Consider the following 21,459-nt stretch of genomic DNA (forward strand, 5'->3'; position numbering starts at 1 on the left):
TGCACGGAGGACAAGCAGGGCTCTGTGCACGGAGGACAAGCAGGGATCTGTGCACTGAGGACAAGCAGGGATCTGTGCACTGAGGACAAGCATGGGTCTGTGCAGTGAGGACAAGCAGGGCTCTGTGCAGTGAGGACAAGCAGGGCTCTGCATTGAGGACCAGCAGGGCTCTGTGCACTGAGGACAAGCAGGGCTCTGTGCGCGGAGGACAATCAGGGATCTGTGCACTGAGGACAAGCAGGGCTCTGTGCACTGAGGACAAGTAGGGCTCTGTACACTGAGGACAAGCAGGGCTCTGTACACTGAGGACAAGCAGGGCTCTGTGCAGTGAGAACAAGCAGGGCTCTGTGCAGTGAGGAAAAGCAGGGCTCTGTGCACTGAGGACAAGCAGGGCTATGTGCACTGAGGACAAGCAGGGCTATGTGCACTGAGGACAAGCAGGGCTATGTGCACTGAGGACAAGCAGGGCTATGTGCACTGAGGACAATCAGGGATCTGTACACTGAGGACAAGTAGGGATCTGTGCACAGAGGACAAGCAGGGATCTGTACACTGAGGACAAGTAGGGCTCTGTGCACTGAGAACAAGCAGGACTCTGTGCGGTGAGGCTCTGTGACATGCTCCTGGCTCACACATCAGGAGGATTGACAAGCCAGGAGCCTGCTTGTCTTGCCCTCACTTCCTGTATTTGTTCTCCTCACAGAAACACATAGGCAATAGCTGCAGGGACAGCATTTTTTCACCCAAAATATACACATTTAAAAAAAATGTTTTTAAAAAAAATGTACATATAATATTATTACCTACATTATAAACATTTTTTTTTTTTTGCTAAGGACAGGTACCCTTTAAAGAAAACCCTGCAAGCAACACAATTCTGCTTTTAATGTTTTCATACCTACTTGCTTCAATTGCAGGTATTTTCAGTCTTTAGCAGGGTTATATAATACTTGCCATTCTCAAGCTGCTGTTATGTGGTTTCAACTCCACCAATCTCTTTTTCTTGTAAACAGGAGTTTTACAATATATTTAACTGAAACTAGAGGGGATTGGGATGACTTGCACTGAACTACATCTTTGTACAGTAGAGATAGAAGCATGCCACCCAAATCTGCCCTTAGCACATACTGTGAGTTAACCCCTTAAGGACGCAGGGTTTTTCAGTTTTTGCATTTTCGTTTTTTCCTCCTTACCTTTTAAAAATCATAACCCTTTCAATTTTCCACCTAAAAATCCACATTATGGCTTATTTTTTGTGTCACCAATTCTACTTTGCAGTGACATTAGTCATTTTACCCAAAAATCCACGGCGAAATGAAAAAAAAAATCATCGTACTTCTGGAAAAAATCATAACTACATGCAGGGAAATGTATACGTTTAAAAATGTCCTCTTCTGACCCCTATAACTGTTTTATTTCTCCATGTACGGGGCGGTCTGAGGGCTCATTTTTTGCGCCATGATCTGACGTTTTTATCGGTACCATTTTTGTTTTGATTGGACTTTTTGATCGCATTTTATTCATTTTTTCATGGTATAAAAAGTGACCAAAAATTGGACTTTGGAATTTTTTTGCGCGTACGCCATTGACCGTGCGGTTTAATTAACAATATATTTTTATAGTTCGGACATTTACACATGCGGCGATACCACATATGTTTATTTTTATTTTTATTTACACTGTTTTTTTTTTTTTTTAATAGGAAAAGGGGGGTGATTCAAACTTTTATTAGGGAAGGGGTTAAAAGATCTTTATTAACACTTTTTTTAAACTTTTTTTTGCAATGTTATAGCTCCCATAGGGGCCTATAACATTACATACACTGATATTTTACACAATTCACTGGCATGTATTAACTTGCTTGTGAACAGTGTTAGGCTGGGTTCACATCACGATTTTCCAATCCGGTTCCCGTATATGGTTTCTTAGTAAAAACCGTATGGGACCGTATTGAAAAACATATACATTGACAAATCATTGAAAACCGTATGCATCAGAATTCAAACGGGTGCATACGGTTTGCTGCCAACACGTTTTTTCCCTTTCTGAAAACCGTGTCTGACCACAGTTTTTGGTCCTGTTTGAAAACCGTATTGCAACCGTATGCGTTTTTTTTTTTAACATGGAGGTCAATGAGAACCGTACAATTATACGGGTCAATACGGTTAACCTTACGCGTTTTTTGCATTGCGCATGCGCTTTGCACTCCAAAGTCCCTCCCACCTCCCCACCCTTCCAGAACTTCTCAGTCTGCTGAAGAGGAAAGAAGCAGTGATGTGAGCTCCGCCATATTCCTACACCTTTTTCCATGCTTTCTGGATTCCATATTGAGTACTGTGCCATGTTTTTTAAAACAGGGAAACCACTCCTACTTCTATGGAGATTTCAATTAAACAATGAAATGTACAAAATTGCTTTACAAAATCGGATTTTCACTGCCAAAAACGTATGGAACAGTACAGAAACTAATAAAAAAATTTTTAAATGTATGCGTTAAAAAACGCATACGGTTTGCTTTTTCTCATACTTTTCAATCCGGTTCAGTCCGTTTTTAGACCCATACGGTTTTGGAAAAAAACCTGATGGAAAACAGTATTGCAAAATCGTGATGTTAACCCAGCCTTATCGGCGCTTGACTGCTCCTGCCTGGATCTCAGGCACGGAACACTCATTCGCCGATCAGACACCGAGGAGGCAGGTGAGGGCCCTCCCGGAGTCCTATAAGCTATTCGGGACGCCGCGATTTCACCGTGGCGGTCCCGAACAGCCCAACTGAGCCGCTTGGATAGTTTCACTTTCACTTCAGACACGGCGGTCAGCTTTGATCGCCACATCTGAAGGGTTAATACAGGGCATCACCGCGATCGGTGTTGTCCTGTATTAGCCGTGGGTCCCGGCCGTTGATGGCCGCCGGGACCGCCGCAATATGACACGGGGTCAACGCGTGACCCAGCGGCATTTCGCGGGAGCTGGCAGAGGACATAAATATACGTCCTCCGTCGTTAAGGAGTTAAAGGGTACTCTAGTGAGAAACAATTCTTTTTTTTTTTTTTTTTTACGAACTGGTGCCAGAAAGTTGAACAGATTTGTAAATTACTTCTATTTAAAAATCTTAACCCTTCCAGTACTTATCAGCTGCTGTATGCTCCAGAGGAAGTTAATTTATTTTTGAATTTCTTTTCTTTCAGAAACTGTTCTTGACATGGACAGAGGGGTCAGCAGAGAGCACTGTGGTCAGACAGAAAATAAATTCAAAATCAGTAGTACTCTTTAACCTTTACAAAAAAAATCTTTTAGCATGTCATACAGACAGGTGAACATTTGTATGATATGTCGGGATCTGGGTGTTCAGTCACCCACTATTCGCTAGATAGAGCAAGACAGACTCCAATGACTTACAATAGAGCCTGTCTTATCAAAAAAGAAAACCAGTAAGCCAGGGAGAGACAATTTCAGTGGGGGGGGTGGGGGTCTGAACACCCATACCCCGACAGATCAAAACTTTTGACATGACTGTGGGACATGTTAAAATGTTTTAAAGTGGAAGTAACACTTTAAGAACATGGATGCAACAGAATCCAGGGGAGCCAGGTCGACATATCAATTCTATTTAGCCATCGGCTGTCCGGGCATGCTGGGAGTTGTAGTTATGAAAAATCTGGAGTTCCGCAGGTTGAAGACTACTGAGGCCTTGGTCATCATCCAGACCCCCCCTTTAGTATTGTACTCACCTCCGCTCGGCGGGACGTTAGGGTGAACTGGCCGTCTGTGCTGCAGGGACCGTCCGATGGGGAGGGGTAGTCGTTCCGGGCTGTCCATCTTCACCGGGGGGGGCCTCTTCTCCGCGCTTCGCGCCCGGCCCCGGAATAATGACGTTGCCTTGATGACGACGCACAGGGACGTTCATGACGTTCATTACTCCGGAGCCTGGCACGAAGCACGGAGAAGAGGCCCCCCCGGTGAAGATGGACAGCCTGGAACGACTATCCCTCCCCACCGGACGGTCCCTGCAGCACAGATGGCCTGGACCAGCTCACCCTAACGTCCCGCCAAGCGGAGGGGAGTACAAAACTAACGGGGGTGGGGGTGGGAGTTTCTGGGAGTTCACTCGAGTATAAGCGGAGGGGGGTGTTTCAGTACGAAAAATCGTGCTGAAAAACTTGGCTTATACTCGAGTATATACGGTATGTCATTGTTTTATTTAAGAATTGGGCAGTCTTTGGGTTCTTGCAACAGCAACCCATTCTATTTGCTTCTGTTTACTAAAACTGACAATAAGAAGAAAACATCTTTTCATAATGTTACACATACTTCCATACACTGCTGTAAAAGAGCTCCCATGGAGGTACATAAAGCCTCTACTGTATCTCTGTCTGCTTCTGATTTCACATGGGGAAGTTTTTTCTTATCTTACAGAAATGGTCCGCTTTAGGGATGAGTGAATTGAATCTGATGAATCCGAATTACAAACGAATCCGAATATCGCCGCAATTCAAATTGCTTCATTAAACTCCATTTAGTGCGGTCCAGGCTCCAGGGCATCTAAGATGGCGGGTCCACATGTCAGGACATGGGGCAAGGAACTCTGGGAAGAAGGGTAGGCGGGATGACCTTGATCAGCAGCCAGCCACCCCTGTGATGTCACAGCCCTATATAATTGGCAGCCATCTTGCGGCCAGTCACTTCAGCATTTTATTGCAGAGAAAGAGAGATGGACAGAGAGCAGTGTGTGTTGCACAGAAAAGCATTTTTACAGCAGCGATTCAGCTCAAGCCCAAATCCAGTCTAAAAGCACTGATAGGGAAGGAAAAGTCTGAGAGAGTGCATTTTTGGGTGTACTACACAGCAACTGTGTGTTGCAGCATTGGTGTGTACAACAACTGAAAAGCCAATAGTAGCCAGCCAGTTAGGGTGAGCAGAGCACTAAAAGCCATAATCACCTGCTATTAGTGCCTCATACAGGTTGCGTAGCGGAGCGTATTGTCCTCTATTAAGTGTAACCTGTACATACATAGGTGCTGTACAATTTTGTTCCTTTATAGTTCCCATCATAAGTGCATACCACGTACGTACATCTGTGTGATGTACCATTTTGTTCCTGTTAAAGTCTTAAGGGCCTAGTTACTGCTAAAGCCCAGCTAAAAGTACACACCTGCTGCTGTTCTAGACAAATACTGTTTTAAGCGTAATAGAACGTATTGTCCTCCCCTCATATACGCTCTAAGTATGTCAGGCAGAGAAGTGCCAGGACGTGCACAGAGGAGTGGCAGAGGCTTAAATTTCTCAGGCGCAGAGGTCGCAGCAGACTAGGGGAAAGTGGCAGCAGGAGTCACTGCGAGAGGCCTGAGCTCCCGGTATCAGCTAGCGGTCGTGTCTCAACCAACAACCCATCTGCCATCATTGACTGGTTAACTCGGTCATCCACTTCATCTCAAGTAACATCTAACCCCCAGTCAACAGTCAGTGTGTTCCTCAGACACAACCCTCAGTTGGCATGGCCTGGGAGCAGTCCCTGTCCTCCAATTGCCTCTGTCCTATGCTGTTCCCTCCCCCCATAGAAGTTTCCTATGCTGTTGGGGGTTCAGCTCCACGCTTCCTTCACTAGGCAGGCAAGTAGTGATGAGGAGAGTGACGTGGGTGGTGGTGTTGTGAGCATTCAGGCTCCTGAAGCAGACACTGTTTTGGAACCTGAGGAGGACATCAGCGATTGCACTTGGGAGCCGGGTGCAGAAGGGGCTTCATCATCATCAGGCGAAGAGGTTGCCCGTGAGGCAGTAGTTTAGCCAGGTGGTAGCGTGGTTGGGAGTCAACATGGTAGCAGCAGTGGGAAGTCTGGAGCCAAACGTGCCTGGGGTAGACCACCTGCTTCATGGCAGCCAACCTGCCCGGGAGGTAGTGGAACAGGGGTCCCTGGAGTCGGCGGCAGTATCAGTCAGTCAGTGCGGACTGTTGGGTGGGAAATCAGCTACTTTGCGCTGTGGCAGTTTTTCATCTGGAGAATTTTAACATGGCCACATGTAATTTAAAAAAATATCTTTAATCTTTTCAATTGTGAGGCCCTATGGTCTCGTCAGGCTGCCGCCACCTCCGGGCTGTGTCATTCTGTCACCATATGGTCTCCTCTTGCTGCTGCCACCTCCAGGCTCTGTCATTCTGCCATATTTTGGTCTCCTGATGCTGGAGCCACCTCCAGACTGTGTCATTGTGCCGCCATGTGGTCTCCTCATGCTACTGGCACATTGCATTAATTTTTTTATGTTAATCTATTTAAAATCTTTAATATAAATTTTAAAATATATCTTTAATTTTTTCAATTATGATGCCCTATAGTTTCGTCAGGCTGCTGCCACTTCCAGGCTGTCATTCTGCCACTATATGGTCTTCTCATGCTGCCACCACTTCCAGGCTGTGTCATTCATTCACTATATGGTCTCCTCATGCTTCTGCCTCCTCCAGGCTGTGTCATTCAGCCACTTTATGGTCTCCTCATGCTGCTGGCACCAGACTTGCCCTCCAATGGGTCCTCGAAAAAGGATTTAAAGTTTGCTCATTCCAATTACTAGGCTTTGTCATTGTGCCGTTGTGCGGCAGTGATTCGAATAGTGACACCTGTGATCTGCATGTCATGCTGAATAACAGTATTATTTCACTAACCCAGCACACTCCCTATGCGTGTTATGACAAAGCAAAGTGTTCTACACCTCTATTGAGGCTCTCTGTTGCCCGGAAATAGCCATTTTTTAATAGTGATTCGCCGCAAATGAATTTGAACTGAACCAAATTGTTTTGGAAAATTCGGCAAATCGGCTGAATCTAATTTTTCAAATAATTCGCTAATTTCTAGTCTGTTCCATCAATCCCATATGCAAAGTAGTGTTCTTGTACAGAAGAAAGGTTAAGATGAAAAATACCACAGTAGATAAGACACCTAATGGAGCCTTTAAAGGGGTACTCCCATGGAAAAATATTTTTTTTTTTAACTCAACTGGTGCCAGAAAGTTAAACAGATTTGTAAATTACTTCTATAAAAAAAAATCTTAATCCTTCCAGTACTTTTTAGGGGCTATATACTACAGAGGAAATGCTTTACTTTTTAGATTTCTCTCATGTCATGACCACAGTACTCTCTGCTGACCTCTGCTGTCCATTTTAGGAAATGTCCTGAACAGCATATGTTTGCTATGGGGATTTTCTCCTGCTCTGGAGAGTTCCTAAAATGGACAGCAGAGGTCAGCAGTGAGCACTGTGGTCATGACATCAGAGCATCTAAAAAGTAAAGCATTTCCTTTGTAGGATATAGCCCCTAAAAAGTACTGGAAGGATTAAGATTTTTTAAAAGAAGTAATTTACAAATCTGTTTGACTTTCTTGCACCAGTTGATTTAAAAAAAAAAGTTTTCCACGGGAGTACCCCTTTAAGTATACCTGTTAATTCAAAAGATTTTAAAAACCTTCAATGTTTTGTTAAATTACCTTTCAGAGTAGTTAGGTGAGTTTAGTGCTCCCATTGCTGGTATTGAGCCTCCAAAAGACTACTCCATTGTGCACAGCAATTTGTCATTTTCTTCATTTAGGGGACAGAGCCAAAGCTGGGCGCCTTGACTGTACTGCATATACCATGTGATCCAAAAGTCAGAACGAACTTTAAAAATTAATAACTCAAAAACGAATCAAGAAACAAAGATACGGTTTGCACCAAACGGATGGAAAAGAAACTGGGTTTTGTGTGGCAACGAAAAAAAAAATAGTTCTGTTGGCGACCAACAGATGGTGCTGTACAGCATTTAGTAGCATTTCTTGCATTATGGCAGACATATTTTGGCAGATGGCATCTTTCAGTGCTGCTAGTGATGCCGGTTGGTCGCAGTACACTTTTGACTTCAAGAATCCTCACAGCCAAAAGTCACAGGGTGTCAGATCGGGAGATCTTGGAGGCCATGCGTGATTAAAATAGCGACTGATAATGCGATCCTCACCAAATGTTGAGCGTAGCAGGCGTTGCACAGGCAGAGCAATATGAGGTGGTGATCTCTCTTGCATAAAGGTGACTGTTTGGAGTGCCTGTCGCGCTTGCAGTTCAGGAATAATGTTGTTCTGTAACAGTGCTACATATCGCTGACCAGTGACAGAAACTGTTTTGAAACCAGTCGCCAACAGAACAAATTTTTTTCATTGTCACTCAAAACCCGGTTTCTTTTCCATCCATTTGGTGCAAACCGTATCTTTGTTTCCTGATTCATTTTCAGATTATTCATTTTTAAAGTTCGTACTGACTTTTGGATCACCCTGTACATAGACTTAGTTTCCTAGCCAATCACAGCAAAGGGATTACTATTCTCTGCCATACCATGACTTACAAAAGTGCCTGAGAGTGCATATAAAACTGTACTGAACAGGCTGTCTTGAGGGATGATATAAACAGTACACTACTAAAGATGGCATGTGAGGGGGAGAAAGGGTTACAGATGCAACGGCTTTGCAAGGTGCTATGGGAGTAGAAAGAAACGGCAACACAGCAAGGAAAAGGTTACACTCAGTACTGAGCTGCTGAAGAAAAGCATGCAGACTAAAGGAGAGAGATTCAATACAGAAGTCGGGACTGTGTTCATACAGCAGAAGGACAGGAAGGAAGGTGTTACACTAACCACTGACGCTGCTTCTCCTGCTAAGATTAAAGCGATGCCTTTTATGAGAACAAAAACAGCTAGTAGATACACAGCCTTTCTCTTTTTCTTAAAACAACAGTGAACATTTAAAGGACAGGTAAGACATGGACCTATTTAACTAATTTATAAGATCTGAAAGCAAAGAAGTAAACAAATAAATCTAGCTAGTTACTATATAGCAGTCACCTGATTGAATGTTTTTGTCTACACCTCCACCTTTTATCTGTGCTCAGGATGTATTCATAAATCCTATGGTGTGATATGCTTTTACTTAAGTGGCACCTTTCAAGTACACCAAGTAAGTGCATCCATATAACATGCAATCAATTGACTTCATGTATTTTGTTTATGATGTGTTTGCGTGTGGGTTACAGTAATTTAATTTCCTTACTTTCCGGCTTTATAAAGCAGTGTATAGTAAAATACTACTTTACCAGTTCCTAGAAACTGAGATTGCAGATAAATCTTGGAACCCAGAGTTTTGCAGCTGCATTGGAATACAAGCTCAATGTAGAGTGCTAAATTAAAGCCCTATGCTCTGCATGCAATCAGCTCAGCGGTGACCTTCAGCAGGCGACTAAGACACAAATAGGATGAATAAAATAGCTGCGGCTGATATGATAACACTTGATCTGTATCTATGTGAAGAAAGGTACACGAAGGTTATAGTAATAGATGGTGGTTTTGATCTGCTTTCCCTGCATGTACTGTATTAACGTGTGGTATATTGTTTTGGTTTGTCCAGTGCTTTATAAATAATAATAGCTGTAACATATTGTATAAATACTACTGTCCTAAGAAATTCAGATTAAAATAAATGATATACTAAAAATACTAGAGTATATCATTTTATACTCTTGTGTTTTCCAAAACACACATTTAAGATATTACATCCATATTACATCCATGTCCTCCTACCCATGGTTGTGCAAGCAAGGGGCGAGGACAGGGGTCCCCACCAGTCAATGGCTCAGCATCTATCCAGTGGATAACTACTTATTGCTTGAACATCTTTTTACTTTAGGTTCTCAGAGTTTTTGAGCATGGAGCACATACCGTTGCCACTCAGTTGTTAGAATTTTAAAGGGGTACTCCACTGGAAAGCATTTTCTTTTAAATTAACTGGTGCCAGAAAGTTAAACAGATTTGTAAATTGCTCCTGTTAAAAAAAAATCTTCTTCCTTCCAGTACTTATCAGTTACTGTATATTACAGAGGAAGTTCTTATCTTAGTGAATTTCCTTTCTGCCTCACCACAGTGCTCTCTACTGACACCTCAGTCCATGTCAGGAACTGACCAGAGCAGGAGAGGTTTGCTATGGGGATTTGCTAAAATGGACAGAGGTGTCAGCAGCGGCACTGTGATCAGTCATAAAGGAAAATAAAAAATAGTATACAGCGGCTGATAAGTACTGGAAGGGTTAATATTTTTAAACAGAAGTAATATACAAATCAAACAGTTGATTAAAAAAAATAGTTTTCCAGCGGAGTACCCCTTTAAGTTGTTTTTTGACAGTAGCACTATATATCTATTCTGATGTGGCACATATCTATAATCTTATGTCAATGTTTAGGGTCTGTAACATGTATTTATTTTTATATACAGGTGTAAAAAATTATTTGGTTCTTAAAGCTCCTCTGGGTCAGCCTGTTTACAATGTTTGGAGAATGACGACACCTTTTTGTTACTCAACAATATCTGGGTCATGAATACTAGAGCAGGGCCAGCAAGTTAGATGAGATACTATTTCCCTATTTTTTCACAGTGGCCATATGGTAATCTTCCGACAGAATGAGGTGGAGCTGTAATATTGGAAACAAATAGTCCAGTCCATAATAAGCAGTTTAATTTGCATAATAACATTGTACTACATGGAAATGTATTTATAGAAACAAGCAAACACTACTATCCCATAGTTTGCTTTGTCTTATTGCACTTCTCCACTGTGAAAACAGGTAACAGATCTCAGTGCTTTTATACACAGTATATTCCTAAATTGATTATATTATATATAATTATTATTATCTCCTAACATTGTTTCACTATTTTTTTTTTCCAGGACCTTAAATGGTGGAAAGAAAATTGGCAATATTGAAGTAAGTCTGGTGACCATGGGGGAGATTCAGAATGGGGAGGCAGATCACATTACAACAGATGAACAAGGACAAAAGGTAGAAAACTATTTATCTCTGACAAACATGACAACAGATATACATGTTTTGGATTAAATAACAAATGATTGTTTGATTATGAACAGAAATGTAAATTTAATTTCCAAGCCCCAGTGCAAAATCTATGTTAGGGCCTATGTACGTGGTGGTGTGTTATATGAATACTTAAAGGAGTATTCCAGGAAAAAACTTATTTTTTTTATATCAACTGGCTCCAGAAAGTTAAACAGATTTTTAAATTATTTCTATTAAAAAATATTAATTCTTCCAGTAGTTATCAGCTACTGAAGTTGAGTTGTTCTTTTCTGTCTGACAACAGTGCTCTCTGCTGACACCTCTGCTTGTCTCAGGAACTGTCCGAAGCATTAGAGGTTATACTCCTAAGCATGGGGATTTGCTCCTAATCTGGACAGTTCCTGAGGTGTCAAGCAGAGGTGTCAGCAGAGGGCACTGTTGTCAGACAGATAAGAACAACTCAACTTCAACAGCTGATAACTACTAGAAGTAATAAGATTTTTTAATAGAAGTCATTTACAAATCTGTTTAACTTTCTGGAACCAGTTGATATAAAAAAAAAAAAGTTTTTTCCTGGAATACCCCTTTTTTTACTGGAATACTGCTATGGGCATATATATTTTATATATATAATTTTTTATTTTTTTTTAGAATTCTTGTATGCACTGTGTCCTGTGTTATTGTTGGGTGGTGGAGGCTCCTGGGCTCCACAATTTTGTTTTTTCCATTAAAGGGAATGTTCCATTAGAAAACTACTGTGTTTAAATCACCTTTTAAGAATTGTTGGTGATGTTTTTTCCTAATTTGATATTTTACAATGTATATTTTAAAATAATTATGAACACTTGCATTTTTCATTTTGGCCACTAGGACTAAAACTAAGCTGAGACTTTCTATTCTATCTGTAATGTTGAGGAGGCTTCTTAAAAAAGTGATTGACACAGCATTAGAGTAAAAGCTGTCACCAGTATAAAGATAAGACATGAGCTTTACAGTAACTGAAGCTCAGAGTTCGGCCTCCCTAGCCCTGAAATTCCAAGCAGACCATAGATATCAAGTAACCTTCGGTAAAGTCCATTTTGGGCCTGGATTTTTATAGGATTAAAAGCAGGTTAGTCCTGAGGCCTTTCATTCCCTTCCTGGCCAATCCAGGGTTTCTCTGTGACCCAATCAGCACAGGTGCTGTAGACATCTGTTTAATAGGCTAATGCTGTGAGCAATCCAAAGCTCTAATGAGAGTTGGAGTACTGGGGTGTGCAGCCTTAACCTGTTAGTGACCAATGACGTGTATACACATCATTGTGCCGTTAATGGTGTATGGCGTGGGCTCCTGACTTGAGCTCATGCCATACTGGGTGGCCGTAAGCTTATTCCTGTAGATGAAAGCTGCCGCTAATAGCTGACATGGGGCGATCGCCGCAGTCAGCTATCGACCCTTTAGATCGCCCCTGTCAAAGCTGACAACGGCATCTAAAGAGACCTCTAGTGGTCCAGAAGGGTGGATCGCCCCAACCTCACCCAAGGAAAAAACGAAAGGGCAACAACAAAAATATACCTAACTTTATGAGATGGGAACACATTAAAGGGGTATTCAAGGAAAAAAAAAAATTTTTTATATATCAACTGGCTCCAGAAAGTTAAACAGATTTGTAAATTACTTCTGTTAACAAATCTTACTCCTTCCAATAATTATTAGCTGATGAAGTTGAGTTGTTTTTTTCGGTCTGGCAACAGTACTCTATGCTGACATCTCTGCTTGTCTCGAGAACTGCACAGAGTAGAAGAGGTTTGCTATGGGGATTTGCTTCTACTCTTAGACAGAAAAGAACAACTCAACTTCAGCAGCTCATAAGTACTGAAAGGATTACGATTTTTTAATAGAAGTAATTTACAAATCTGTTTAACTCACTAGAGCCAGTTGATATATATAAAAAAAAAGTTTTTTCCTGGCTAACCCCTCTAATGCCTAAAAATGACCCATGCTTAACCCTTAGATGACACAAGGCATACATATACACCCTGGTCAGGGTGTATGAAGCATGCTTTCAGCATATTGCTAGTGTCGGGCAGCTGTAAACTGCGTAGAAACATGAACCCCCAAAAGTTGCAAAATTGCTTGTTTTTTTTTTCCAGTTTTTCCTTTTGCATTTCTTTTTTTGTTTCACAATAGTTCGTGTGGTAAAATAAGTACAATTGGTCCTGCATGAAACAAGCCTTCATAGGGCCTTGCAGGTGAAAAATGTCATGACTTATGGTTATTGAAAGGCCAGAAGGAAAAAATGAAGAACCAAAAATGAAAAATCGATGTGTCCTCTTAGGGTTAAGAGTTAATGCTGTAATATTACGGTTTAACTCTTCATTCATCAGAACAAAAATTTTTTCATCATACTTGTATCTAACAAAAATGTTTTTTTTTTTTTGTATAAAGTAGAATTTAAAGGGGTACACCAGGGGTGCTTACACATCTTATCCCCTATTTAAAGGATAGGGGATAAGATGCCTGATCGCGGGAGTCCCGCAGCTGGGGACGCCCAGGATCATGCACGGGGCACCCCGTTTGTAATCAGCTAAAACGCTCCGGGTCTGATTACGGTCGACCGCAGGGCCGGCGGCGTGTGAAGTCACGCTCCGCCCCTCAATGCAAGCCTACGGGAGGGGACGTGATAGCCATCATGCTCCAGGGACAAACGGGGTGCCCTGTGCATGATCCCGGGGGTTCCCAGCTGCGGGACTCCCGCAATCAGGCATTTGCTAATATGCTTGACCTCCCTACACTGATGTCCCTAAAAAACATAAATATGTCTGTATACTGCAGCTGCAGGCCTTGTACAAGCTGTCTGAGATTGCCTAGTTTTAAATTCTGTTTTGGAAAAGATGATAACAAAAATAGAGAATTAAAATGCAAACCATGTACAATTTCCCAAAAATCTGATATTGACATATTATACAAGCTACAAAATGATGCATATAATCGGCATGAAGGATAGTGTTTAGTTTAAGGTACTGCCATTAAAGAAGCAACATTTTAGAACTATGTATGAAAGAAAGTGTAGTCTGGTGAAATGCTAAATATTATAATATATTATTTTTATCAAACAGCACCTGCTTTGGGTTTGGCCAGGATAGGTGCATGAAGCCCATGTCTATAGATAAACCTGTTTAAAGGGGTACTCCGGTGGAAAACTTTTTTTTTTAATGAACTTGTGCCAGAAAGTTAAACAGATTTGTAAATTACTTCTATTAAAAAATCTTTATCCTTTTGGTACTTTTTAGCAGCTGTATGCCACAGAGGAAATTCTTTACTTTTTGAATTTCTTTTTTGTGTTGTCCACAATGCTCTCTGCTTACACCTCTGTCCATGTAAGGAACTGTCCAGAGCATCATTGGTTTGCTATGGGGATTTTCTCCTGCTCTGGACAGTTCCTGATATGAGCATCAGGTGTCAGTAGAGAGCACTGTGGACAAGACAAAAAAAGAAATTCAAAAAATAAAGATTTTCTTCCTTAGCAAACAGCTAAGGAAGTACTGAAAGGATTAAGATTTTTTAATAGAAGTAATTTACAAATCTAGAGAAAATTGGGTATTGTGCAGTTCACAAAAATTTTTTAGTCGAGGCTAGATGGAAGAGTACTTACACCTAAAAAGTACAAATAATAACTATAAAAGGAAGAAAGGTACCATAAGCCTCTAGACTAATACCATAAAATGGTACATGATGAGTAAATTTTATAGAACTGTGCTTCACTTTGAATAATGAGAAAAAAAATATTTATAAAATATATTAGCAAAATTAAATAGCATTGATAACAACCTCCTTACACAGGGCCCTTTTGGGGAGGTGATATAAAATAAATAAAATAATAAACAGAATAATAAAACAGTTGGTATTGATATACCGCTGTATAATGTGATCTTCCGCTCATCCGACATTTGTTGCACCGGCATAGTTCACTTCTTGTGCTATGTTAATTGCAGTCCGTATCAGTATATAATATAAAGTTCAGGTTATGGTAAAGGACACCATTTATAGTTACCAGCTCCTGCAGATGGGGATAGTTCATAGTGTAAAGCCGTATAGCTGGACGTCCAGGAGGCAGATGGTATGCACCATGGAGGCTTCGTTACAGCGCTGGCGTGCACTGCAGCTACTGGCCCGGTTGCCACAGGCCTATGGGAAGTCGCTTAACTCGGAGATAGATGGACCTGCTCCGATGACAGAAACAGCCTTGTGGAGAGCCCCTCTGCGTCTGACGTCAGCCAGGTAAAATTCGGCAAGATGGAATACTGGATTTGCAGGGTTTGCAGCGCTTAAAGGTATGCTGTCCTTTACGATGATGAAGCTGTGATTATTGGACTGTGGTAATCATGCAGTAATTTTTCTCTCCTCCAAACGCGTTTCAGGGTACTCTATAAAACGACCCTTTCCTCAGTAGAGATAAGATATATAAGATTTTACTTACCTGGCTGACGTCAGATGCCGAGGGGCTCTCCACAAGGCTGTTTCCGTCATCGGAGCAGGTCCATGTATCTCCGGGCCAGTCGCTGCAGCGCACGCCAGCGCTGTAACGCAGCCTCCACTGTGCATACCATCTGCCTCCCAGACGTCCAGCTATACGGCTTTACACTACGAACTATCCCCATCTACAGGAGCTGGTAACTATAAATGGTGTCCTTTACCATAACCTGAACTTTATATTATATACTGGAAAGAGATATGTGAACAAGTTCCTCTAAAGAAGGCGCTGGTACCCGAAGATGAAAGTAAACTTCTTTATTAGCTTTATTGCTAATAAAGAAGTTTACTTTCATCTTCGGGTACCAGCGCCTTCTTTAGAGGAACTTGTCCACATATCTCTTTCCATTGCTATCCACCGGACCGACTGACGTCACACCGGGAAGTTCCTCGTGGCAGCGGTTCCATTTGATTTCCTGCATATAGACTCTACTGTAGATGTTGTGCTCTGAGTGCAACACCTAGGGTTAAGAACCCATCTTTGCGTCATCTCTTTCATATTATATAAACGGTCCTCACTAGGGGCGCACCTCTTGATGTTTTTTCTCGTTGATATATTTATTATATTATATACTGATACGGACTGCAATTAATATAGCACAAAAAGCGAACTATGCCGGTGCAACAAATGTCACATTATACAGTGGTTAATCAATACCAACTGTTTTATTATTCTGTTCATTATTTTATTTATTTTATATCACCTCCCCACAAGGGCCCTGTGTAAGGAGGTTGTTATTAATGCTATTTTTATTTTGCAAATACATTTTATAAATGTTTTTCTCATTATTGAAAGTGAAGCACAGTTCTATTAAATGTATTCGTCATGTACCATTTTATGGTATTAGTCTAGAGGTTTAATTTACAAATCTGTTTAACTTTCCGGCACCAGTTTATTTAAAAAAAAAGTTTTCCACCGGAGTACCCCTTTAACCCCTTAAGGACTCAGGGTTTTTCAGTTTTTGCACTTTTTTTTTTTAAATCATAACCCTTTCAATTTTCCACCTAAAAATCCATATTATGGCTTATTTTTTGCGTCGCCAATTCTACTTTGCAGTGACATTAGTCATTTTACCCAAAAATGCACGGCGAAATGGAAAAAAAATCATTGTGCGACAAAATCGAAGAAAAAATGCCATTTTGTCAATTTTGGGGGCTTCCGTTTCTACGCAGTGCATATTTCTGTAAAAATGACACCTTATCATTATTCTGTAGGTCCATACGGTTAAAATGATACCCTACTTATATAGGTTGGATATTGTTGTACTTCTGGAAAAAATCATAACTACATGCAGGAAAATTTATACGTTTAAAAATGTAATCTTCTGACCCCTATAACTTTTTTATTTTTCCACGTACAGGGCGGTATGAGGACTCATTTTTTGCGCTGTGATCTGAAGTTTTTATCAGTAGGATTTTTGTTTTGATCGGACTTTTTGATCACTTATTATTCATTTTTTAATGGTATAAAAAGTGACCAAAAATGGAATTTTCTTGCGCGTACGCCATTGACCGTGCGGTTTAATTAATGATATATTTTTATAGTTTGGACATTTACGCATGCGGCGATACCACATATGTTTATTTTTATTTTTTTTTACACTGTTTTATTTTTTTTATGGGAAAAGGGGGGTGATTCAAACTTTTATTAGGGAAGGGGTTAAATTACCTTTATTAACACTTTTTTTTAACTTTTTTTTTGCAGTGTTATAGGTCCCATAGGGACCTATAACACTGCACACACTGATCTTTTACACAGATCACAGGCGTGTATTAACACGCCTGTGATCAGTGTTATTGGCGCTTGATTGCTCCTGCCTGGATCTCAGGCACGGAGCAGTGATTCGCCGATCGGACACCGAGGAGGCAGGTAAGGGCCCTCCCGGTGTTCTGCAAGCTGTTCAGGACGCCGCGATTTCACCGCGGCGGTCCCGAACAGCCCGACTGAGCAGCCGGGTCACTTTCACTTTCACTTTAGAAGCGGCGGTCAGCTTTGACCGCCGCTTCTAAAGGGTTAATACCACACATCGCCGCGATCGGCGATGTGTGGTATTAGCCGCGGGTCCCGGCCATTGATGAGCGCCGGGACCGGCGCAATATGATGCGGGATCGCGGCGCGATCCCACTTCATATCGCGGGAGCCGGCGCAGGACAAAAATATACGTCCTGCGTCGTTAAGGAGTACCTCTTCCAGACTTTACCCCACTTCACTTACACTTCTAATTATTCAAACCCTTGATATGATCATTCTTATTGTCAATGCACAAAATACTTTACAATTATAGTGTCATTTTATTAGTGTAACATCTTTTGTATTATTGTGGTTATTGCTAACTGGTGGTACAAGAAGGTTGATGTGCACGAATCTACTGGCTCTGTCAGTTTAGCTTTTAATAAGAAGGTTTGTGACGACCAAGATGGCCATGGCCATCATCAGCACATGTGCAATAGGATGAAAGGGGTATTCCGGGCAAAAATATTTTATCCCCTATCCAAGATGTCTGATCGCGGGGGGCCCGTCGCTGGGACCCCCCGCAATCTCCCTGCAGCACCCGCATTCTATGTGGGAGCTGCGTCTCCATTTTCAGAAACCTCCGGGTTTCCAGGACTGGGGACGTGACGTCACGCCACGCCCCCTCCATTCATGTCTATGGGAGGGGGCGTGATGGCCATCCACGATCAGACATCTTATCCCCCATCCTTTGGATAGGGGATAAAATGTTTTTGCCCGGAATACCCCTTTAAATGTAGACCGGGGAAGCGAAGGGGATTTTATGAATATTTATGAGTGGGCCAAGCGCTGAGACATCATAGTGCCCGAGGCCGCCATCATAACTCAGCTCATGCCACTGGCTGGTCATTTGCATAATCACGATTTGGAACATAACGAAGGGACACCACAATGGATCCAGGCATGGTAGGCAGCGTTTTAATCAGCGTCACCCACACTACCAGCCAGTACCACTGGTTAGTGTGGGTGAGTTTGCTGATTTTTTTTTTAAGTGATAAATATGACAACAGTGGGTAAAACTGCTATTGAAAAGGACTTGGGGGTACTGGTGGTCAATAAACTCAACTTTAGTGATCGATGCCAGGCAGCGGCTGCTAAGGCTAACAAAGTCATGGGATGTATCAAGAGAGGCATAGAGGCTTGTGACGGGAACATAGTTTTGCCTCTGTATAAATCCCTAGTCAGACCACATATAGAGTATTGTGTCCAATTTTGAGCAACTGTATATAAGAAGGACATGGATGAACTGGAGAAAAAGATAATTGGTGGTATGAGAGGATTAGAGGACCATGACCATCATCAAGCTTGGGGTTATTTAGTTTAAAGAAAATATGTCTTAGAGGCTATTTGATCACAATATACAAATATATAAATGAACAGTACAGAGATCTTTCTCGTTATCTTTTTATACCTAGGCCGGTAGCCATGACAAGGGGGCATCCTCTATGTCCTGAGGAAAGGTTTGATCATCATCACAGACAGAGATTCTTTACTGTAAGAGCAGTGAGACTATGGAACTCTCTGCCACGTGATGTTGTAATGTCAAGGGGGGCCTGGATGTTTTTTTTTTTTTGGAGGGGGGGGGGGGGGGAGAATATCATATTACAAGTTATGAATATGAGGTTTATGGGGATATGATGTTGTTCCAGGGATTTAATCTACTGCAATAATATCAGAGAGGACTTTTTCCACCTGGTATGGTATAATTGGTACCAGCCTTACGTTTTTTTTTTTTTTTTTTTTGCCTTTCTCTGGATCAAAAAAGTAGGGTTATAGGTTGAAGTTGAACTTTTTTTTTAATCTTGTGAACTATGTATCTATAATACCACACTACTTCTTTGGTGTACAAGGATATATTTTATTTTTTTGCTGTTAAATTTGTATTCTCATGAACATAGTGTCCTTGTCTAGGGTCCTGTGAATCCACATATATATATATATATAAATATATATATATACATATATATATATACACATAAACATATATATTTTTCTATAAATGGAATGTTTTCTTAGCAAGCAGGTGTAGCAAAATGTGAGGTATCATTACTGTTATTTCCTCTTTCTAATTGCTATGCAAATTGACCTAGCTGATGAATTATTATTTTTTTCAGTATGTGCCCATGAAGAACATTTTACCTATTGATAAAAACACAGCTGGAGTGTAATTTTGGATTAGATTCTCCTTGTGCTGTTTTACTTAAAAAATAAATGCTCATGCGAATATGTAGATCAAGTCACAGGCAGGGTTGAATATATGCCAATGATTCCCAAAGGGGGATCCATTGAACCATGGGCTAGTTTGACTAGGGGGAATGACTTATAGCGAAATAGGCATGGCTAAGTAGAGAGGAGAGTAGCTTACCAATTGACACTACACCAAAATTGTGCACCAAAAAATTAGTGTATTTTCGGCACATAAAGTAAGCCAACTAATAGTTGGGCCAAACTCAATCAGACAATCTAAATATGCACCAAATTTATCAAACACCATAAGCCACTGTGATAAATCTAGCACATTTTTAGACTTAGTTTTAGTTAATCTGCCCCAATGTGTACTATAGTGCATGCAATGTCTTGATGCTAGCTAGCTCCAGGACATGTGTACAGGGCAGGGAACAGACTGCTAAGGAGATACAGGTGTGAATAGAAAAGGGATAATCATAATAATCATTAAAGCAGAAAACTAGAATTAGGAGCTAGATCCTATGTACCATAAACCCTAAAATGGGGTCTGTCGATTTCTATTATGGTGTCCATCATTTTACCAGAATTGGCATGTTCATTCTTTTTGCAGAATTTGGAATGCAGAATTTCCACATTGGAAATTCTGTAGCAGAAAATCTGCCATGTGAATGGGACAGCGGAAATTCCATTGACCACGATATTAACTTTATGTAGCAGAATTTTCAAGCAGAATTTTTTGTTACTGGATTGCACATTAAAATTCTGCTGTATAAACACACCCTAAAACCTTTTATTAAGTGGACTAACTCCTCCTCAGGACCAGGTAAATAAACTTCACAGTTTTTGTTTAGGACTTGCAGTTACAGTTATATCCCACCCAACTCTAAGGTTAAAATGTATTTTTCTGGGAGACATTATTGCTGCCCTATTCCATGCATAAAAAAATCTACAAGATTAGCACTACAGAAATGTCTCCAGTTATCTGACTGGTATATAACATAACCGCTCGCTGGCTGAGTGCATATCTTGCTTTATTAATTACATCGCCCATTGGGGATTTTGTGAACATTTTCCTGTTCTGCTAAGCCACACTGTTGATGCTTTTGATCAGGCTTGGGAGAATTGGGGGGGGGGGGGGGGTTCGATAAGGTGTTTACTGAACAGTTCTTTGTTGTACAAATTTGAAATGTCTTTAGCACCTGGATTTGGGAATATTCTGCCATTCTTCTAAGCATATCGTCTCCAGCTCTGTCAGGCTGCATTAGGACCATCAGTGGACAACTTTTTTTAATCTCTGGCTGGGCCACTCAAGGAAATTCACATAATTGTCCCTAAGCCATTTCTGTGTTGTCTTGGCTGTGTGCTTAGACTCATTGTCATTTGGGAAGTAAACCATTGGCCTGGTCTGAGCTCCAGAGCACTCTGGATCAGGTTTGTATTAAGAATTTTCACACAGAATGGGCTTGAAGAGGTACACCACTGGCCAGCATTCAGAAGTAAATGTTCCAAATGCCGTTTTCATGCTGCGGGGGTCGGCCACGCCTCTTGTGAAGCTGAATGCTGGCCAGTGGAGTACCCCTTTAAGGCAGGACTTTTACATATATGATAAAACCTTCCCCGTTCTTTCATTCTGGTAGCCAAAAAATTTGTAATGGTGAACAATTTTGTGCCAAAGGTGATTTTATTGACTAATTAGAAGAATATTTACAAACTTTCTGACAGAGCAAACAAAACACATATGTAGAAATGCAACAATCATATACACAGTACAAGTAAAATATTGTATCATTACACTCCTAGTGGTAGAGATAGGCAACTGTGTATGTCAGGTCTGACTGGGGTAACAATGTTTAAAAGCACTCCTGGTATAATAACCTACTGTATAGTGGACTTAACA

The 21,459-nt window shown here is 41.1% G+C and overlaps 1 protein-coding gene across 7 annotated transcripts in view; it reads left to right on the plus strand.

Moving 5' to 3' along the window:
* Positions 1 to 21,459, plus strand: part of INPP4B (inositol polyphosphate-4-phosphatase type II B) — a 665,917-nt gene that overhangs the window by 410,361 nt on the left and 234,097 nt on the right. For all 7 annotated transcript variants that reach the window (XM_056562903.1, XM_056562897.1, XM_056562899.1 and 4 more), the window contains one exon: positions 10,725 to 10,836. In XM_056562903.1, coding sequence (XP_056418878.1) covers positions 10,725 to 10,836 — 112 coding nt within the window. The remainder of the gene's footprint in view (positions 1 to 10,724; positions 10,837 to 21,459) is intronic.

This window comes from Hyla sarda, chromosome 1 (genome assembly GCF_029499605.1).
Source record: "Hyla sarda isolate aHylSar1 chromosome 1, aHylSar1.hap1, whole genome shotgun sequence".
In the NCBI taxonomy this organism is placed as follows: domain Eukaryota; kingdom Metazoa; phylum Chordata; class Amphibia; order Anura; family Hylidae; genus Hyla; species Hyla sarda.